Source organism: Chroicocephalus ridibundus, chromosome 1, assembly GCF_963924245.1.
Source record: "Chroicocephalus ridibundus chromosome 1, bChrRid1.1, whole genome shotgun sequence".
Lineage (NCBI taxonomy): Eukaryota > Metazoa > Chordata > Aves > Charadriiformes > Laridae > Chroicocephalus > Chroicocephalus ridibundus.
In genome coordinates, this window is record NC_086284.1 from 74,611,417 (window position 1) to 74,632,089 (window position 20,673).

At 42.3% G+C, this 20,673-nt stretch overlaps 1 protein-coding gene across 9 annotated transcripts in view; it reads right to left on the minus strand.

Annotated features, from left to right (window-relative positions):
- Window positions 1-1,611: 1,611 nt before the first annotated feature.
- Window positions 1,612-20,673, minus strand: part of UBE3A (ubiquitin protein ligase E3A) — a 63,441-nt gene continuing 44,379 nt past the window's right edge. For 7 of the 9 annotated variants that reach the window (XM_063339983.1, XM_063339992.1, XM_063339937.1 and 4 more), the window contains 7 exons: window positions 20,301-20,445; window positions 16,351-16,556; window positions 14,061-14,225; window positions 13,521-13,676; window positions 13,353-13,426; window positions 12,299-12,442; window positions 1,723-12,062 (listed from right to left, as the gene is read on the minus strand). In XM_063339983.1, coding sequence (XP_063196053.1) covers window positions 11,942-12,062; window positions 12,299-12,442; window positions 13,353-13,426; window positions 13,521-13,676; window positions 14,061-14,225; window positions 16,351-16,556; window positions 20,301-20,445 — 1,011 coding nt within the window. In that variant the 3' untranslated portion in view covers window positions 1,723-11,941. Of the gene's footprint in view, window positions 12,063-12,298; window positions 12,443-13,348; window positions 13,427-13,520; window positions 13,677-14,060; window positions 14,226-16,350; window positions 16,557-20,300; window positions 20,446-20,673 lie in introns of those variants that run through there. The other 2 variants (XR_010071765.1, XM_063340001.1) reach the window with 2 other exon arrangements.

A 20,673-nucleotide genomic window follows, 5' to 3' on the forward strand; every position in this document is an offset into this window, starting at 1 on the left:
GAGTTGGCACGTGGCTTTGGTCCCATGCCCGATTTTGACACTGTTGCTGTGTTTGCAGATACCACACAGGCACAAGAGCCCGGCCACCACCTGGCTTTCCCAGGGGTGCCAGGCTCCTCCTGCCGCTGCCACCCCTCTCCAGTCCTCCCCTTCCCCAGCTCCATGCAGGGTGGCACTGTGGGGATGAGGCCTTCTCCAGCAGAAATGAAAGTGTTTCCTTTTTCTGGGCTCACCAGTTAAAGAAGGACAGGGAACTACTCAAATGAGTCCAGCAGAGGGCTACGAAGATGAACAAGGGACCGGAGCACCTCATGAGGAAAGGCTGAGGCCTGGGTCTGTTTAGCCTGGAGGAGAGAAGACCGAGAGGGGAGCTCATCAATGCTTATCAATATCTAAAGGGCGGGTGTCAAGAGGATGCGGCCAGACTCTTCTCAGTGGTGCCCAGCAACAGGACAAGGGGCAACGGACACAAGCTGGAACACAGGAAATTCGACCTCAACATGAGGAGGAACTTTATTATGAGCATGCCAGAGCACTGGAACAGGCTGCCCAGAGAGGTGGTGGAGTCTCCTTCTCTGGGGGATATTCCTGCCTAGATGTGTTCCTGTCCAGCCTGCTCTAGGTAAACCTGCTTTGACCAGGGGTTGGACTAGATGATCTCCAAAGGTTCCTTCCAACCCCTGCCATGCTGTGTTTCTGCTACTTGTGCACATGCACTTCACCTACCAAAAATCTCCCCCAGGCAGTACCCGGCATGGCTTGTGCTGGTCCTTCAACCCCACCACAAGAGAAAGCAGGGAAGGGGACAGTTTCTGTGGAGCATTTGAAAGCACAGCTTGAACCTGCAAACGCTGTTTAACAGCCATGGCGCTCACTTCACACAGATACAGGAGCCAACAGACATGGAAGCGGGCAGCCGTGGGGTGGTACCGATGCTCCAAGCTGCCTGTGCTGAGCGAGACACCAGATGGACAAAGCCCGAGGTTGTCTGAAATCTGCCGCAGGTGCAAAAGGAGGGCAAAGCTGGTGGAGCAGCACCGCCATGCTCCAGGTGCTGCCCGGCGTGAGCTTTTCCAGGGAAAGGGCCTTGAGTCACGGGCCCTGCTCCCTAACAGCAAATGATTCAAGTCCTGCTGGTCCCCAAAGTCCTCTCCATGGCAGCACCCCACCCTTTCCCCTCATCCATTACTAGCATTTTTTACTTAAAAAGGGTTTTAACAGTAGAAAGCTCTGCTCTAGAAAATTCAGCCAACTGAACTGGACAACAGACAGGGTGGTGACAACAAAACAGCTCGCGTGTGTGTGTACAAACCCCCTCACATACAGCCGAGGGTTGGGGTGAGCCCCACTGCGCAGCTCTTTCTGCAGAAACAGCCTGGGGCAGGAACAACCCTGCATTGAATTGTTTTTTCTTAGGCATCTGCTCTACAGTTTTATTCCTGCCAAATATTTATTAACCTACAAGCAGAGATGGTTCTGCTTTACATTAAGAAATGAACTGTTCATTTTCCTTTCCCCCCCAAAAGCGTTAGTGCCTTCTCGGAGCTGGTCTATACGCTGCTGATGTGGAAGACACGGTTGTTTCTGTAGCGCTACTGATGGCGAGGACTTCGCAGGCCAAAGCTAGTCCAGGTTGTCCAAGGAGATAACGCAGTCAGGCTGACTAAAGGAGAGCTGCTCTTCATCCAGAAGATTTGTGAGATGACAACATTTGTACTTGGCTTCAAAGTCCCCTGGCTCTTCTATTAATGTTTCCATCCTGGAACAGACAGAAAGAAAGAATCAAACCCTTGTTTACATAATTTAGCATTCATAAAAACCCTTTGTATATCCCTGAGAGCAAAATGAATTATGCACTAAATGGATCTGGCAACTGTACAGGCAGCTAAAACACAAGATTTCAGCTGTGGCGGCTTTCCTGAGGGAAGCCATCAATCCGGGAATCCCCCTCTCTCCCCAGCCCAGAGATGGAGGATGCTGCTGCCTGGGGAGTCCTTACCGGGAGGATGGGGAAGCCCCTGCTCCCTTCCACTCTGCCTTAGATGGAAGGGGCGGTAAAGACATGCAAACTCTGGGTCTAAAAATGGCCGGGCCTTTTGTTTCTGAAATGCAGATTTTGCAACCCTTTCCAGCTGACAAATCAATGGCCGGGGCTTGTCGCTGCCAACTACCCTCGCAGCTTCGCTGTGGAAAATAAAATTCTGCTGGTTTGTGTGTGCAGTCCTCCCTGCTCTGCGCCCTAAAAGCAGAGTGAGGAGGGAAGACTCACATTATTTAAGCAAAATCAGTTTTTGCAACCTCAAGAGCAGGGCAGCAGGTGTCCCTCAGCTTCAAGGATGAAAAAAATTAGCATTACTCCAGAAGCAGCAGCAGTTCTCATGAACAGATATTCTTCATCAGCTCTACCTTTTCTGCTTGGCTTCTGCAGGGAGAGCGCAGGTTGCCGTGCCAATGGCTACAGCTCCCGTGCCAAAGGCTGTCCTCCCAAGAGGGCGAGGAGGACACCGTCCAGCTCTGAGAGAGGCCTGTCTGATTTGTATAGGTAAACTGGGGGGAGGTTACTAAAATCAGAAGTGCAGAAGCGTGAAAGGAATTTACTAATGGTTGCTATTCCGTTTGTCTTTCCCTAACGTTTGTTGTGGCTGGCATCAACCTTTCTGTAACAGAGCAACTGATGAACAATAACATGGAAAATCAGGAAAGCACAACTGTATTCCAGACTGATGAGCAGCTTGAGGAATAGCTATTATTTTCTCATCTTTTTGTCTGTTTTAACATGTCATTTCACAGAATCACAGCATGGCAGGGGTTGGAAGGGACCTCTGGAGATCATCTAGTCCAACCCCCTGCCAGAGCAGGGTCACCTACAGCAGGTTGCACAGGAACGCATCCAGGTGGGTTTTGAATGTCTCCAGAGACAGAGACTCCACCACCTCTCTGGGCAGCCTCTTCCAGTGCTCTGCCACCCTCGAAGTTCCTCCTCATGTTTAGGTGGAACTTCCTATGCTCAAGTTTGTGGCTGTTGCCTCTTCTCCTGTCACGGGGCACCACTGAAAAGAGCCTGGCCCCATCCTCCTGACACCCACCCTTTGAGTATTTATAAGCGTTGATAAGGTCCCCCCTCAGTTGTCTTTTTTTCCAGACTGAAGAGACCCAAATCCCTCAGCCTTTCTTCATAAGAGAGGTGTTCCAGTCCCCTCAGCACCTTGGTAGCCCTTTGCTGCACCCTCTCCAGCAGTTCCCCATCCTTCTTGAACAGAGGAGCCCAGAACTGGACACAGTACTCCAGATGTGGCTTTCTTTACTTTCCTGACAAGAATAAAAAGAAACCAACAAAAGAAACCAATAAAACCATTCTGGTTTTATTGCCAACAGTTTTTTCCCCCCCATGGCCCTGGCAGGGGAGCCACCCCACAGCAGCCACTACACCTGAGCAGCCCCTCCAGGGGGGCAGCACAGCAAGAGCCCAGGGGCACTACCTGCCTTTCCAGAGATGGAGGAAGAGAAGCACGAAAGGATTATTTTTATTTTTTTTGGCACAGTTTGCCTCCAGGGCTGATGAATCAAACTGACCACGCTGCAAAGATCTACTCTTTTTAGGAGAACCGACTGCCAGTTCCCCGCTGAAGTACGAATATTTGACTTGGAGAACGGTGCAGATAACTCATCCAACAAGCTTCAGTGGGATTCCCACTATTTTCAAATTACTTGCAAATTTATGCTGTTTAAAGCACGTCCTCGGGGCTGCTTGTTCATGGGTACTTGTCCAATGCGTGGCACAAGGAAGCCTCTCTTACAGCAGCGACTTTGGGCACTCCATGGTGAAGGAAATGATCCAGAGGTGGGTTTTTTTAATGGAGTCTGACTACTGGAAACTCAATGCCTCATCTCCTTGCAATAACACAGCTGCCTCCGACTACACTTGCAGGAAGGTTAGGAAAAAAAAAAAGGCTTATGTCTAGCAACAAAAAGCTGCAGAGCTTTTCTAGGGAAGCGCCTCGTGCCTTTCCAAACACGTTGGTTGCCACCACAGCTCATTTGTCCTGTGAGCCACGACCAGGCTTCTCCGTGCGTGGTTCAGAGCAGAGCACTGACAGGGCGGGCGAGGCTCCCGGCCAGCGGGCAGGTTTGGCAGAGGAGCTGCCCCAAACAAAACACTTTCAGTTCGGGGTTTCAGGGCCAACTGCTTTGAAAAGGTTCCTCCTGCCATACCCGAACTGCACCAGCCGCAGGCGCTGGCAGCCGAAGGAGGATGAGGGCGATAAGGAGAGGAGCAAGGGAAGAGTGATGCAGCACCTCAGGGCAGGTGGTGGCAGTTCAAAACTGCAGCCAAGAGCAACGGGGACAGACGTGTCCCGAGCCAGGGAGAAGCACCAGGCGGCTCAGGTTCCTGCCGCCAGGGAAGAGAGGCTGCTACAGAAGAGACAGAGCGACCTGGAGCCCCGGGGAAAGCGAGCTGGGAAGCCCCTTTCTATTGACCAGGCAGTTTTCTACCACTGATTTACACTTAAACTTTGGTGGCCAGAAGGGGCCCACGGCGGACCCATGGGCAACAGGGACATCGCCGGTGCCGAGGGCGGGAGAAGCGTTGTGCAGCACAGCAGAGCTACCTACTCCATACAGGTGTCAGTCCTACAAGGCGTCACTCTCACTTGTGTAGGGGAGGAAAAAAAATTGCAGTTAACTCAGGTGATGAGACCAACTGATGCTGCCATCAGCCACTGGGAGACTCCAGAGGCTGCAACCAGCCTTGGGGTGGGAGATTCCCAGAGGAAAGGTGAAAACCAGCAGGATACGGCTGCTGGAGGCTCCCATCTTGCAGATGCTGGGAAGAAACTGCCGAAACAGCCCATTTTTACCACCCACAGCCCAGCAGCAGCGAGGCTGAGGCAGCAGGCAGGCCAGAGTTGCTTCTGCACCTCCAGCTTCCCCCATTGCAACCCCTGGTCTTCAGCGGGACATGGCAGCCGAGAGCGCTGGCTTCAGGCCACCTGCTGTCCCTTCGGGAGAAGCCAAGGGCACAAAAGAGAGAGAAAGGGCTAAAACCATCCTCTGAAGGTGGCAACAGCAGCAGTGGGTGGTCCCAGAAACAGAGTCCTGAACCCAGGAAACCTTTCCTAGGGCTGAGACACCACGAAAGCGCCTCTTCTCCAAAAGCAAAGCCATCAAAGAAACTGGCAGAGATGACAACGTCAAACTGCTTATCCCAAAAAGCTGCAGGTCTGGAGCAGGATTGCCTCTGGAAGGCCTGAGGTCCGCTGTCTGGAACAACTCCTGGCACAGGAGCGACGCTCTCACCGGGGCTGGCTGCTGGCAATTACAGCTGGGGCAGGAAGTGGAGCCTGACAAAGGCAGAGCCCAAAGGCTGCAGCCGGACAGGAACTTTGTTAGAGATACCCACTTGGGAATTTTAGTTTGGGAATATGAGACCCTCCCCGGAGAGATTCAAGGTGGAAAGAAACCTGGCCCAAGAACAATCCTTATCAGACACTCACAAAGAAGTCTGTGTTGTGTTTTGAAAAGAAAGTGTAAGTGCTGGTGAGGCCAAAGTGTCACCTGCTTTATTTTAGGTGACGTGCTACAAAGTTCATAGGATTCTTCGTGTGCAGATAGCAATTAAAAAAAGTTAATAAAATGCATCATTGTACATAGCACAAAGGAGATTATTCTTTTGAAAACATGCTTTCATCTAGGAAACGTTCTAGTGCTGAGTTTCCCATTTTTTATTAAAACCAGTTATATTGGGAAACACTAAAATGATTAATTCTATCATATTAGCTCACCTGTTCTCTATCCCTTGCTGCTCCCATATCGAGTGCTTGCAATGGGAAATAACTAAACCAAACGTAGCAGCACGAAACTTACAGCAGCTCAAAACTTAGAACAAAAACATTCAACTAGTTGCCATTGTGTACGGTTACCTGTGAGCATCTTTACTTACGCTGCTGCACTACACAGATCTGGAAGCAAAAAGACGCCGTGGGAAGCTAGATGTAAGGGATTTTTCTCTGTGTGGGTGAACCCACTGGCACAGCAGAAACGTACAGCAGAGCTTTCGGCGACAGTAAGAAGAAAAGCTTCACGTCAGCTTTGCACATGACAAGAGCTCTGCCACAGATCTTCAAGCTGCTGCAGTTTTTATCCTCGCTTGACATTGCTCAGTGCTGGTTGCCAACCAAGCCGGTACGAGCAGCAGCACCATTCCAGCGACCACCGGCTGACTTCCACAGTCAGCTCTGGCTTCATTTTTAAGTCTCAAAACTATGTGTAAAGCCCCCCCGGAAGATAATGCAGCAGTTCCTAACGCTATGTTATTATCCTAAAATAGAATAACAGTTCCCACCCGCTACTTGTGTGTCTGATGTCCTTGTCTCTTAGAAGTTTCCCCTCATAGAAATCCTGAAGCAGAATTCACGTCGAGTAACAGACATCCATAAACCCACGTCTACTAGGTAGACTTCAGTTATTTATCAGGACCACTCTCTGGATGTATCCTACAAACGCTGCAGAAGAGAACAAGACCACGCTTGTGTATCGCAAAGCGGCACCTCTGCAATTAAAACCACCTTCCCACCAGCCCTCGTCTCCCCAAGAGCCTTTCAGTTAAAACAATAAAATCAAACCAGGCCTCTGCTTCATTCATCCTCCCTAGTCTCTCGCTCAATCAAAATCCATTTTGAACTGCTTCTCTTCCCACCTAGTTACTTTTTTCTTCCAACCCATCTCCTCCTCTCCCATCTCACCCTTTCACTCGCTCCCCCACCAACCAACAGCTGGAGGGACTTCTCCAGCCAAGCCCAGCTCCCGCCCAGGGCCCATCCCATAAACCAGCCATTGCAAGCGGGACCAATGTCTCAGAGAAATGGGAATTTCCATCCAAGTGAAAGAAATACTACATTTTTCTAAGGAGAGAGAAAAAAAAGTGAAAAAAGAAAAAAACGATGGATTATTGCTTTCAAAGATCACAAGCCTTTTCTCCTTGCAGCCTCATGCCTGTTGGTTGGAAATTCCCTCCTTCTGTTCCAAGGAGAACGTGGGATCCCAAACCAACACCTACCATACCCCACTTTCTGTTCTTTGGAAAGGAAAGCTCGCAGGAGACACAATCCATGGACACATCAAGGAGAAAGCTGCTTTTTCTGCTCCCCGTGCATTCTATCACAGCAGCTTTCAACAGGCTGGGCAGCCCCTGGTCCGCCTGGTCTGCAGTTGCAGTGAACTGCAGTTGCGCCGCTTCAGGCTTGGCCACGATGCCACTTACCAGAAACTCAATCGAAGACACACCGGAGACTTCTGGGACACCATGAAGAAGGAGATTCCCACATTCAGTGACAAGGCGGTACATCAGGATGCCGCACCAGTGGCAGGAAAGCCCTCTGAGCGCCGGTCAGCCCCTCGCTTGGTGGTTTAATTACAGCAAAGCTATGAAGACAGAAACAGCTGTGCAGCATACAGCCCAGTGCTAGCAAATAACATTTAAAATTAATGCTTAGAGAAATCCAGCACCAAGACATCCTTTTCAATTTTGTTAATGAAAAAATAATAAAGAAATCAACTGCAGAAGACATCTTTAGATGGAGCACTGGAGAAAAATACATGCCATTATTTCATGGGTTTTTCAAATGAATTCATCTGCATAAGAAGTGACCCATATAAAGGCAAATGCCAGTATCAACTCTATTTCCAAAGCAGTGTCTCTTCTATGATACCATGTAAAACTGAAATCCTTAATAAAATTCATTTCAAGTCCCTGATGGTCTCACGGATTTGGTGACAACTTTGATCACTTCAATAATTCTGAAACTTTTAAGGAAAGTTGTGCACAAGTACAAACGGGAACTGTAGGTAACTTACGACAAACCCTGAGGTTCTGAGACTAGCCATAATAAACTAAACTCTTGTCAGGAAAGGCTCGATTTTGCATAGCTAAAGTTGGAAGATGTTCCTGCTCGGCCTCAAGTTTTGCCAGGGGAGGTTTAGACTGGGTAGTAGGAAAAATTTTTACACTGAAAGGGTTGTTAAGCATTGGAACAGGCTGCCCAGGGCAGTGGTTGAGGCACCATCCCTGGAGGTATTTAAAAGATGGGTGGACATAGTGCTTAGAGATATGGTTTAGTGATGGTTCTTGTCAGACTTAGGTTGATGGCTGGACTAGATGATCTGAAAGGTCCCTTCCAACCTAGGCAACTCTATGATTCTACGATAATAAGGCACAGCTCAACTATTCAGCCTGACTGAAGTATCTTCATTCTGAAACTTCTTGAGACAATCAGGAAATTTTTAATCCCCTGGTGAGCTTAAAAATTTACTTGGAGGTACTAGGCAATAACAATGCTAGGGAAGCACCTTAAAGCAGATGCTGTGGGGGCTGTCCTCCTCCTGAGCATCAGCAGCGTGGAAACCTGCGCCCCACTCCACAGAGCAGAAACCTGGGCAAGCGTCCGGGTGGCCCACACTGCAGGCTATCTGGAGGCTCAGCCCAGCAGGTACATCACACCCGTGGGGTAGGACATGTGGTATGAAGCTCCTGCTTCAACAGTGAAGACCGCTGTTGGATGTCTCATGGCACGGGTTGACTACTGTAACACAGAGCTGCTTGGAGGCCCAGGCTCATTGCCAGCCCATTCCTGCATCAGCTTTCCTCAAAGCACAGGGCCGGAGAGGGTCTCCTTGGCTGCCCACAGTCCTGTCTCAGGCTACTGCCTGCTGAATGGAAGAAACCCAGTTAGAAGTTTACAAAACACTATTCCTTAGTTAGATGAACTCTTCTCACTCCTGAGGGCTGTTCCTGAAATCTTTTTATCAACAAGAGCCTTCATCTTTGAAAAGGTGATGCTCTGTTCTTGCACTCACCTGCCAACGTACCTTTAGAGCTAAACAAAACTACTCCTTCACTCCTAATAAAATCTGAAAAAATACCATATTTTTTCAGTACTTAAGATGATTCTTTCAAGGCATCTGGCATTACCGTCATTTGAGGCCCATGATACTAAAAAATACAGCTAAAACTCTGATGTCCCCTTTGCACTGAGGTTGGAAGCATTTTGGCAGTCTATTAGGGCGCAGAAGGAAATGCTCAAAGAGGCATTTGTCACTTGTCAAATGAGACAATGCTGAGATGCGCAAAATACTTGCTTGTTAACATATTAAGGACACCCTGAGGAGAGAGCACCAGCATCCTGGCATCAGACTGCTACCTTGGAAGAGGAGTTTTCTGGCTCACGTGAGAGGTACTTCAGTGACCCATAAGTACACCTAAGTTTTTGAGGTAAGTTTCATGGACCTAAAATTTGCTAAATGCTATGAAAATGTGAGGGTGAAAGACATTCTGTGTGTACCTGGAGCCCAGAAAAAACGACCCAAACAAACAAAACTTAAACAGCATTTTTCTCCACTTTGACAAACCTTTCAAGCAACAGAAGACTGACCGGAACTTCTGCAGGGCAGGAGGGCAGCTTGCAGCTACAAGACCTCAAGATTTATTTATTTTAAGCCTTATCAACTGCTGCTGCTGGACAATTAGCACATTTATGCCACCACAAATGAGATAAGGTTTCAATACAGTGGCATTTTGAGGGAGGCGGTATATACTTAAATGGGAAATCTGTCAAATATAAAGTACTTGTATCTTACCTGAGAATGATTCCTTGAAAAATCACTTATGCTTTTAAAGGCCAATACAATTATGTATTATTTTAATCTTAATGCTAAAGGAAGACAGAAAAAGCATATTTACAATGTCAACAATTCAGTCAGAGAACTTTGTATTGCTATCCGATTACGCTGTCTGCCCAGCTTTTGGACCTATATAAAAAACCAGCATGAATTTCATACACTTGTCAGCTGGGTATAACCACCATCCATAGCTACATCAAAATAAAACAAGGTACAGGGCGATAGCTTAACAGCATTAGACTACTGATGTAGTACATACCACACAGCAGTATCATGATGTGGTTCATACTTGTAACAAAACACCTCAAGGTTCTCGGCAAACCTTGATCTCACCACTTACAGTCAAAGACGCCCCAAACCTGAAGGAAATTGGCAAGAACTGTTGTTAACCGCCCTACTGAGAGGCAGGGTATCTATCTTGTTTTTTCCTCTTCAAGGACAGGCAACGAGGTGGACATTCAAAAAGGCATACCCTAAGTGCCACCTCGAGATCCAAGACCAGGGGCCAGCCAGCGCCTCTCCCTCCCCAGCAAGTTCCAGTCCCCAAGTCCAGACCAGCAGCTTGGATTTGAGAGGGGAAGACAGCTGGATCCCGCATCACTAGAGCTCACTTCTGGTGAGTTTTACATACCTGTAACCCTCAAATTATGCTGTACTACAACGTTTTCTAATTAAATGATTTAATATCCAATTTGTCAAAGTAAGGAAGTCACTTGTTTTCTTTTTCACTGAACCGTGGTGAAAAAAAGGTCACCGTTTTATTCAGCATCATAGTCACATAACAGTTGTCTGTTTCTATTACTAGAAAGAATTTATTAAAATAGTCCTGAAAGACATCTTTTCTTTCTCCAATGATTTCAAAACTATCCCTTTTAATGCCAATTCCACACAGTCACGGGTTTGATCGGTAGTAGTCAGTTATAGCAGTTGTCAAGGCACAAGCTCAGCTCTGCACATCCGCTGCAGCTTGTATTATAAAAGAGATATGCCGGCTATGTCTTCTCTTAAAAACGCATGATCCCTTTATCGGAATATTGCAACAGGAGAAATTAACATTAAACACAGACTACGAAAGGTAAAGGATTTATTTCTGATATGGTTTGTAGAGTTAAATTAAAAACCTACTGAATACTTTATGTAGCAGATGAACATAACCTTAGTACTTGCTTTCTAACAGTTTATTTAATGGTTGGAAGTGTACAACATGAAGTAGGCCTTACGTTTAATATTGTTCAATTTTGCTTATTGTTAGATGAGATTAAAATACAGTAGCCATCCCTTTAGATTATGTTGCAACACTGATCATGTGCCTTGATAAGTAGGAACAACGATTCATTAAATAAACGGTGATGACATAACACGTAGGGAAGACTTTGGATTGTCTATTTAAAATGTCAACATAATAGGCAGTTAAGAATAAAACTTCATTTTAAGTGCACTTCCACATGCTTTGTTTATAATATAGCAAAAACTTCCTATCTTTTTTCCAAACACTTCACTCCCTACTCTAAAGCTGTTCAGTTGAAAATGCACTTTCCCCAGTAAACTTTTTTTAAAAAAGTAACTAAAATTTCTACCCTTTCATATGCTAAGAAATGTTTCCTAATTAAAAACACAGTTTATTACAAGACATGTGAAGACAACATATAGTGAAATGAATTTTAATTGTTGTGCTGTGACTAAAGTAAAGTTCTCAAGGCTGCAATTTAACATTCCAAGTTCTCCCTTCCATCTTTATTGATTCTTAAGATTTTGCACAGAAACTCTTTGGGGGCTAGAACAGCAGTAATTGCATCACACTGTTTTCCAAGACTTCAAGTTTCAAAAGCAAACTCTTCAAAAAGTACAGTTCTTGATTTGATTAGATACAGGGACAAAAATATAGCACATACTTGAAGGTTACATGGTCTACAAATGATGGCAATATTTTCCTTGGGAGAGTACAGTTTGTTTTCTTGTAAATACTCAAAAAGGCTCAACTTCAAGCAGTAATAAACACAAGCAAAAGTGATTTAACCCTTAAAATAAATATTCAGGAAAACCTCTCTGTACATACAAGTGAAAGAATATGTAACACTTTCACGCTAAAAGAAAAAATAAAGATTTTGTTCATATAAGCAGCTGAAATCTGCTGTTCCAGCCCAATGTCCCCAGTAAAGAAGGGAGGCACAAAACACAGGTGACTACTGTAGCTCACTATCTTATGGCCTTTTTGGACAGGGACATCATCACCATCATTTTTTTTTAATCCCTTTTGTTATATTTATTACAGCATGCCAAATCCTTTGGCATATGTGATGGCCTTCAATAATCTTTCTTTAAGCTTTTCTTTGCTTGAATACTCCGGAAGCAAAAGTACATTAAAGCATGTGTGAGATGTAGGTAACCTGTGGGGAGAACAAAAAAGATGAATTCAGGTTTGGGAACATGCAAACTGCATGCAAAGAAATACAACGCTATTTCACAAATCCAAGGGAATGAATTTAAAGAGAAAATTTAAAGAGAATCTACTTCGCTTAATGATTCAACTTTCAGATTTAACTAAGCTAATAAATTAGAAGCACAGAAGTTGCTTCCATTTATAAACAAAGAAGCATAATGTAGATTTTTTATTTTTTTTTACCTCTCTGTATCTGGGCCATTTTTGGCTATGATCATCTTTAATTTTCCAAGACCTCCCACAGGGGCTCTGTCTGTGCCTGTTGTAAACTGTAAGAATAGTCTTTTCTGTTCATCTGTAAATGAATGGACTATTTCCCAGAATTCCCTATCAAGGAAGAAATCAAAAAGTAAGCAAAATGAAAACTTTCTTTGGTATAAACAAGACTTTCAAAAGCAATCAAACTTTGAAGGCTTAGTAATTCTAATCAACCTTAACATCAGTTTACAAGTTGCATTCATAAACCAAAACTAACAGTAACGTATTTACCAATGGATGAAATTCAGAAGTAGAAATCAGAAGTATGACCAAAACACTGCAGTTTAACTGTTTTTAAATGTTAATTTGGCTGGTGAGTGATCTGCAAATATTCCTCCTTTATTTTATTATTCCTATTTCCTGAGGAATTATACTGGTTCCACTACACTGTCCATTTCTACCACCTTCTTAAACACCACAAGAAAGAAACGCAGCTGCTGTCAAAGGTTTTCTACCCTAGCAGGAACTAGTTAAGTAGTTAGCAAAGTCAAGAAGACCAAAGGTGCACACTTCTCTGACTCTCGTCTTCAGAGGTCTCTAATCAAAGGGGACAAGAGGGTAAAAACATTTTTCCCCTCTTAAAAACACTGAATTTACTTAATTTCTAGTTAGAGAAGAAAATTCTGCACATGTGACCTTTTCACACAATTCTGTGTTTTATTTTTTAAACAACAACAGAGCAGTGGTAATTTACTGAAACAGCCCTGTTTATGCTGGGAATTATTTATCTATATGATATGAGAGAGGCAAAAACCCAGGGAAAAATCCCTCTTAAGCTTTACCAAAGTTCACTGGAAGCTAAAGACAATGCTTATACTATCTGCTCTTTCCTGATGACAGTACTTGAGAAAAGTGAAATTATACGTAAGACACTTGCATCTCCAGTACTACAAAAATACTACGTCTTACAACATTGAATTCATTATGAAGAAACAGGCATGCGAAGTGCTTTTAATTTTTTGGAAATGAGAAAAATTACCTAATAATAAGAGAGTCTCTCGTATAGCCACCATCATATTCTGTAGTTTCTTCTAGTGCTTGAAAATCTAAATTCTGTAAGAAGATGACATTTTTAACAATGACCACTAATTACATACTTAGGATCAAAAGAGCTCCACTTTTTCTGGTGTAAATTCAGGATTCTTACCCTACTTCCACAAATAAGTAATTCAATTTCCTCTGGTCTAAATAAATATTTCAAAGGAGATTCATTGGTCACCATGTGGAATCCTCTCCGAAAGGCCTTGAACTGCTTTTCTACTGATTTATTGAGTATATAGTCAGCATACAGATTGACAAATTCCTGTAAGGAAACAATCCCAAAAAAACCCTTAGTACTTCCACACATGCCACTTGAAGTATCTCCCAAAGATATAAGACCCCAAAATACATCTAATTCTATAATTCTACATAGATTATCTGGGCTCAGTTTCTACTCAGCAATAATAAAGAGCAAGTCTCAAACATTTCTCCAACAGGTCAAACACGACATCCAGAAGCAGTGTACGCGTGTATCAATGCTTTCTTTAAAAGAGAAGCCTTTTCTGCTTACAACTACATTGCTATGGCAATTTCCAAAGGCTTTTAAACTTAAATATAAGTGAGACCAAACCTTTATAGAGTCCTACATAATTCTGCACGGAATATCTGAAAATTACAGATTACGTTAAAAAAATCATGAGCGTACCTTTCTATTTTCATTCGTAATAGGAATTTTATCACCGTTTTCCTTTAAATCATGCATCATTGGATTGCCAAAGAGATCCGTATGAGATATTTGAAACGTTATCATCATATCATCTTCCACACTTCCTTCATACTCTAGTAAGTCTCTCAAACTCTGGTAAAGAACCTAACAGAATAAGAAATATGTGTGTGTCATAAATAAGTTTCAACAGATTTCACCAAGTAACACCAGAAGACATGAAATCATCTGCCTCAAAAAGGGTTGTTACATTCTATGACACAAGTCACCTAAGATCTCCCTTAACAGTCCAAATAAAGGTATATTAAAATCAGTGTTTGTAAAAACAACCAATAGCAGATATTAAGGAAAGACAAAAAAGAAACACGGCAATAAGTGATAACTCCCTTAGAAGAGTCTACCAGTACCCAGGAATCTTCCTAAATGACACGGTCTGACCTGTAGCTTAAGAGCCACTGATTACCTCCTTCCTCTTTTAACTCTTTTGAAACTGTATTTGCTTTTGGCATCCAGAACATGTTACACTAGTAAGATGAACACATAGGTGTTAAAAAAAAATAAATCAAAGAAAGCGCTGTATTTTATATCAGATAAAATTAAGGCAGCACGCTTTTATCTCCTAAATCTTGATTTAAAATCTGAACAAACTGGGAAGTAATCTTGAAACAACACAGATGGGGCAGTCATTAAAGTAAGAAAATGCACAAAAAAAGTAATAATCACAAGTTAGGTTAGAATTTGCCAAGTGAAACCTGAAATTATCTGTAAATTTACTCTATTCAAAGGAGCAACCAGCCTTCCTCCCTACCATGCCTTAAGAAAAGCCCAAGATTCTCTGGGAAACCAAACGCTATATGGAAAAGCAACAATTCTTTGGCTGAGACAGAGGTGTAGGACTCAAAAATTCAAAGTGAAGGTAAAAGCAACAACGTATTTTTATAGTGAAGTAATAAAGTTACCCTCAATGTTTTAATTACTGAAAGTTTACATGTAAACCTCATCCTATCACCACCTGTATCCTTTTGATTCTTCCACAGCACCTTTAAAAAAATATCTTGCATTGGAAATTACTGACTTCGAACTGTTGGTGGTGAGGGCTAGTGAACACCTTGTCCTCCATGCCCTACAGCATTAGCTCCAAGCTTCATTTTTGGTTTCAGAAGCTCTGAAGTAAGTGTTTAAGTCATATTAGAATATAAAGAGTTTAAAAGGGATTATTTTAAGGTAAGTCAGTGTAGGTTTCAGAGGAGAAACATAAGAGTAGGGGAGAAAAATTAGAAACTGCTCTGACTGCCCTGTTCCAGAAAAATAAATGCACTTCTTCTGTCATAAAAAGCTTTGTGTAATAAAAGTTACAGGAAACTGAAAGCATTGTGTATTTCTCAACACCATTTTACAGACAAACTGGTCAAAGTTGGCATGCTGTTACACACAGCCACCCAAAGCAGACTGGATAACCTATTTTTTGATTACACATGCCTCATTTTCCAATTAAACAAAAAAAAAAAGGCAAGTTTTTTTTTTAAACACTATCGTTTTACTCATAGTTTTTGATTAGCTGAAGATTTTGCGTAACCGCTTGTGAAAAGGGAAACGTGCTACCATTTGAAATGAAATGAAGCATACTAATAACTCACACCAGCTAGCATGAGGAAAAGCTACTGGTGATCTTTGATTGAAGATGGAGCAGGGCCAAGACACCCTGCACGCATCCTTCTATGCTCTAGCTACTCAAGCATTTGTGTATGGGAGAAGGGGCTGGGGAGGGGTGGGGGAAGATGGACACTGACCACTGCTCCCAGACTGTAGGGATATTCATGAACTGCCTTATCTGTCTTTTGGTTTAGAGAAAAACCAATACAAGGACCACACTTTTCCATGTCTACTGTTACTGTCACATTTTTTGTAAAAATCAACTTCTACAAACAGATATAAACAGCCTAATTTTAGAAGTCGCTTTGGGAAGGTAATAACAGTTTATGCTTAATAGTGCTTAGTGATACTAAGCAATTTAGGCAGTATGTAAAAAAACAGAACAAAGCTTTATAAATACCCAGCCCTATTTGTTGACTTGACAATTCTGCCTCCTCCAAACCAGATGTAGTAAGAGGTTTTCGTGCTTATGAATTTATTTTAACAAATACAGACTCTTCACACAAGTCACTGTTGTTTCACTTCCGCTTCTGACAGTGATCTTGTGTTTAATTTAAATGTAGATTAAGGTATTGCATGGAAAATGCATTAATAAACTCAAAGAACATAATGAACTTACAGGATGAGAGTCTGCCAGATCACGGAAAGTTCCTTTTTTGCCCATTAGCTTCCTGTAGACAACCATGGGAAAATGTACATCCAGTATACAGTTATTGTAAATAGCCAGACCCAGTACTATGCCAATCAGTGTAAACTGACCCTCAGTTTCAAAAGAGGACGGATTAAACCAAAACAGTTTTGTAGATTCATCATATGTGAACATCCCTGTAAAAAAAATGATGTTGAACAATTATGGTTACATTTCAATAAAAATTACAAGTAAAACACACCATTATAAACCCATTTGCATTAGAATGCCTCTAAAACATGTTTAGCTTAACGTACATTGAGTTTAACAGCAAAAAGAGAAGCTACTTACCTTAGAGTAATTGGAGCAGCTCAAAATATTGTTACTCACATTACCACTAAAAGCATGCAGGAGACTTGCGATATGACGTCCTGCAATGCCCACTGAAGCTGTACATACACAACCTTTCATGCCCCTTCCATTACTGAGGAAGCAGCAGCACATTGTCAACACAGATGGTAACTTTGATAAACACAACAGTGCAAGAAAAGAACACAAACCAAAAACCAGGTGGACGAAATAATCCTGAAGAACTCCAATTAAAGTGATAGCCTTTCTTCAAAGTTACAGCAGATGCAGCCCTATTTCTGAACTGGAAGCTACAATGACGGAGCAGGGATTAACCATCATGTATAAACTTAAGAGTTAGATACCTAACATATTTTTTTTTGTTCGTTTAAAGGTACTTGACAAGGTCCGCTGTTGCTGCAGCTACCACGTACATCCTAACTTGAGCGGAAAATGTAACACGGGACTGTTGTTTCACAGAAGGAGTTGCAATTTTAACAGCTCTTCACTGTTGAAAGGGGGAGGTTTTGCTTTGTTCTCCTACTCCTTCATCTCATTCAGCTCACTATTTCAAGTGACCAATTTCCTGCCAAGTTCAAAGGCTGAGTACCTTCACAGAAAGCTTCAAAAAACAGCTGAACTGGCACATGCCAGGAGCTGGAGGGAGCGCGTAGGACTGTACAGACAAGAGAAGGGCAGAGAGCCCCTCACCTGTAGCAAGGCACTAGATTAGCTCTTGTTCGTGAAACCAGAGTTTGTGTACAGGCTATAAACTATTTATATGAGTCCCCACAGTAAAACCCATTGCTCACCTGACTAGATACCAAAGCAAGATAAGTGCAAAACCCATACACATAAGGGGAGAGAGAGAGAGAGAGAGAGAGAGAGAGAGAGAGAGAGAGAGAGAGAGAGAGAGAGTGTCAGTCAGTCCACCCTGGACAAATATAGTCCCAGTGACCTGTTGCTTGCACGGTTAAGTATCACAATTTCCAGGCAGAACCTAAGTGAAAGTGCCCAAGCTCCTTCCTCCCAACACACCAGAAGTTAGATGCACGTGGTCAAGAACAGGAATTACATTTGCCACAAGGATTTACCTGTCAACTCTTAAGAGATATGCTTATTTACAGCCTATGGAGATGTACAACTTGATTACAGCGCCACACAAACAGACCCACAAAATTACTCCTAACACTGAAAATAGGATGCCACCTTCAGCCAAGAGATAAAGCCTGAATTCTCACTCAATGTAAGGAAATGAACAGCAAACTCATTCAGAGACACTGGCTATTCCCCAGAATTGAAGATTATTTATCTTAGTAAGGTACTAGGACAGGGGCAGCTATTAGGGGAGAACACAAATAACAGATGACACGTCAGGTAAGCCAACTGGAAATCAGAAATGGATGAGCAACACAAGCATATATAGAAGAAACATTAAATAGAAGCCTGCATTCCATTTTCTGAATTGACTGAAGTAACTTCTGGATTACTGGCACAATAAAACCAATGACTTGTACTTTCTGGAAGGTGACGGAAGGGTTAAAATAGTCAAAACAAACAACTCCAGCAAATGTTAATAATGAAGGACTAACACTTTACCTAGATCCATATCTGGAAACACTTTAATGTGAAACACAGTATTTTATTCACTGACCAAAGTTTATTCACTGACCTATAGTACATTAAAATCATAATAAAACACTAAAAGAAACTGGAAGCTGCAATAAGGGAAAAACGATTGTATAGTGTTGCTAGGAATATTATATGAAATTATTCCTTCTTCTCTTTTACCATGGTGACTGTTGGTCATGAATCTAATAGTTTGAGTTATTGCCTCTTTTGAGTAAAACTTTAAGGTAGTTTAATATGAAAATACTTGAAATGTAATGGCAAAGAAACTATTACAGCAGTAAACATCACTCCACACATACCTATCAGAGGACAAACATTTTAAATTCCATTTAAGGGTTTTCCTTAATGTTCTCTGGTAAAGGAAGTGTTTGCAAATCAACAAAGTCACACTTGGTATATATGGTGTGTGAACTGTTATACTGCAGCGCATATAAATAGATGCAAAAGAAAAGACAACTGTGAATGAAAGCTACATATTCTGCCAAAATCCAATAAATGCCCCTTTTTTTCCCCCCACAAACTTGATATGAATATAAGAAGTGTACATACTTTTTTGTATTTTTGAATACAGAAGTAAAATTTAAAATATGCATGCACATCTAATCTATTACCCATCTTTACACACAGGAAGTGTATATACACAGGCTGGATTTTAGCTGAATCAGACTTCAATTACTAAATAGGAGTATTTCAATGTAGACACCCCACACAACTTCTGTTTAAATAAACTCAGGTTAAGAATGTATTTTGCATTGGAAATACAACTTTGTCCAAGTCCTAAGACTTCATTATTTTGCCATACTCTAATTTATTCCAAGTAACTTTGCTAATTCAGATTCCAAATCCCTGCAAGTTCATAGCAGTTTTCAGAGTGAGTAAGACTTGCCTATGGATCTGTATCACTTGTTACAAGAACTGGCTTGTGTGTGGTGAAGGGCAACTGACAAGGTTCAGATTCTGTTGCAGAATTTGAAGACTTCCTCTTTAACCCGGTCAAAATGAATTCCTGTGTTCCTTCAACAATTTTCTAAGCTACAAACACAAGAACAGCAGCTTCCTTTTTTAAAACGGTTCTATGAACCCAAATTAACTAATGGCCATAAGCTGTTGAGCTTCTTTAATGGAAGCCATTACAGGAACTACAATGTGGCATCGTATTTCATGAATTATGAAATTAGTACAGGAACCTTGTAGGTCTCATTTCTATTCTAACACAAAGTATTTGTAACATTTTAAAACATTTTAACCTTTTCAGAGCCGTAGACGAACTGCATATTAAAAGCAGCATGTCCTTGAACGTGTAAAGATGGAAGTATGTAAGACTGGTGCAGGGAGCAAGGGAAAAAAAACACTAAGATGTAAACGTGACTGTTAAAACACAAATATAAAACTTTGTCTCTGTGATGTATCAAATTACTCCTGGTTCTTAACTAACTACAATCAACTTTGACACTACTCCCACACTTTGGATCTATATTCCTTTTAGATGAAATCATTAGAAGAACTGAGACTATCGTGTTTTTTTAAGCTGGAGGAAGGGGAGGAAATAACTTAAAAACTCACCATAGTCCTACTCTGGTTTTATTGCAGAAGCTTTTCCTCTTTGGTGTGATTACTAATTCTAGAAGCTAATCACAAAGCAAAGTGAGGAGAAAGGCAAGAGGACAAAGGAACCCTGCAAAGAAACCCTATGCTACTGATTTATATCTAAACAAGCAATGATAGCTTTCACTAACTATACACAAATAGGAGGATGACTGATAACATAGTGAGCCTCAATGGATCAAATACTCTCATGATCACCAAGAAACCTGGACAGCTTCAGAGAGAAGCAGCAGCAGATGTAGAAAGGCACTGCATCAACACATAACAGCCCAGGTTGGAAGGGACCTTGAAAGATTGTCTGGTCCAGCCTTTCATGGGAAAAATATGATAAATTAGTAAATTATTAGAATACATACCAATATCTGGATTGAAGATTTCTTCCACAACCAGTTGAAAAAATTCTTTGGAAACACCTCCTTCATCTACCCCTTGCTCTCCTTCAAATTCAACATACAATTGCTTCTTCAAGTCTGCAGGATTTTCCATGGCAATCATCTCTAGCTATTGAGTGAACAGATAGAAGTATTTCATTAGTAAATCTGTTAAGCAGAAGAGTCAGTTGAGTATCAAATAATGAAATGAAAACTACCCTCCAAACCTTAGAAGAAAGCAAGTAACAGTAAAATATCAGAAACCAACAGTAATGCTAAATCAGTCTAAGCACGTATTAGAAGTTGGGGATTAACACAGCAAGAAACTTACCACAGATCTGATCTTTTAGCCAATTAA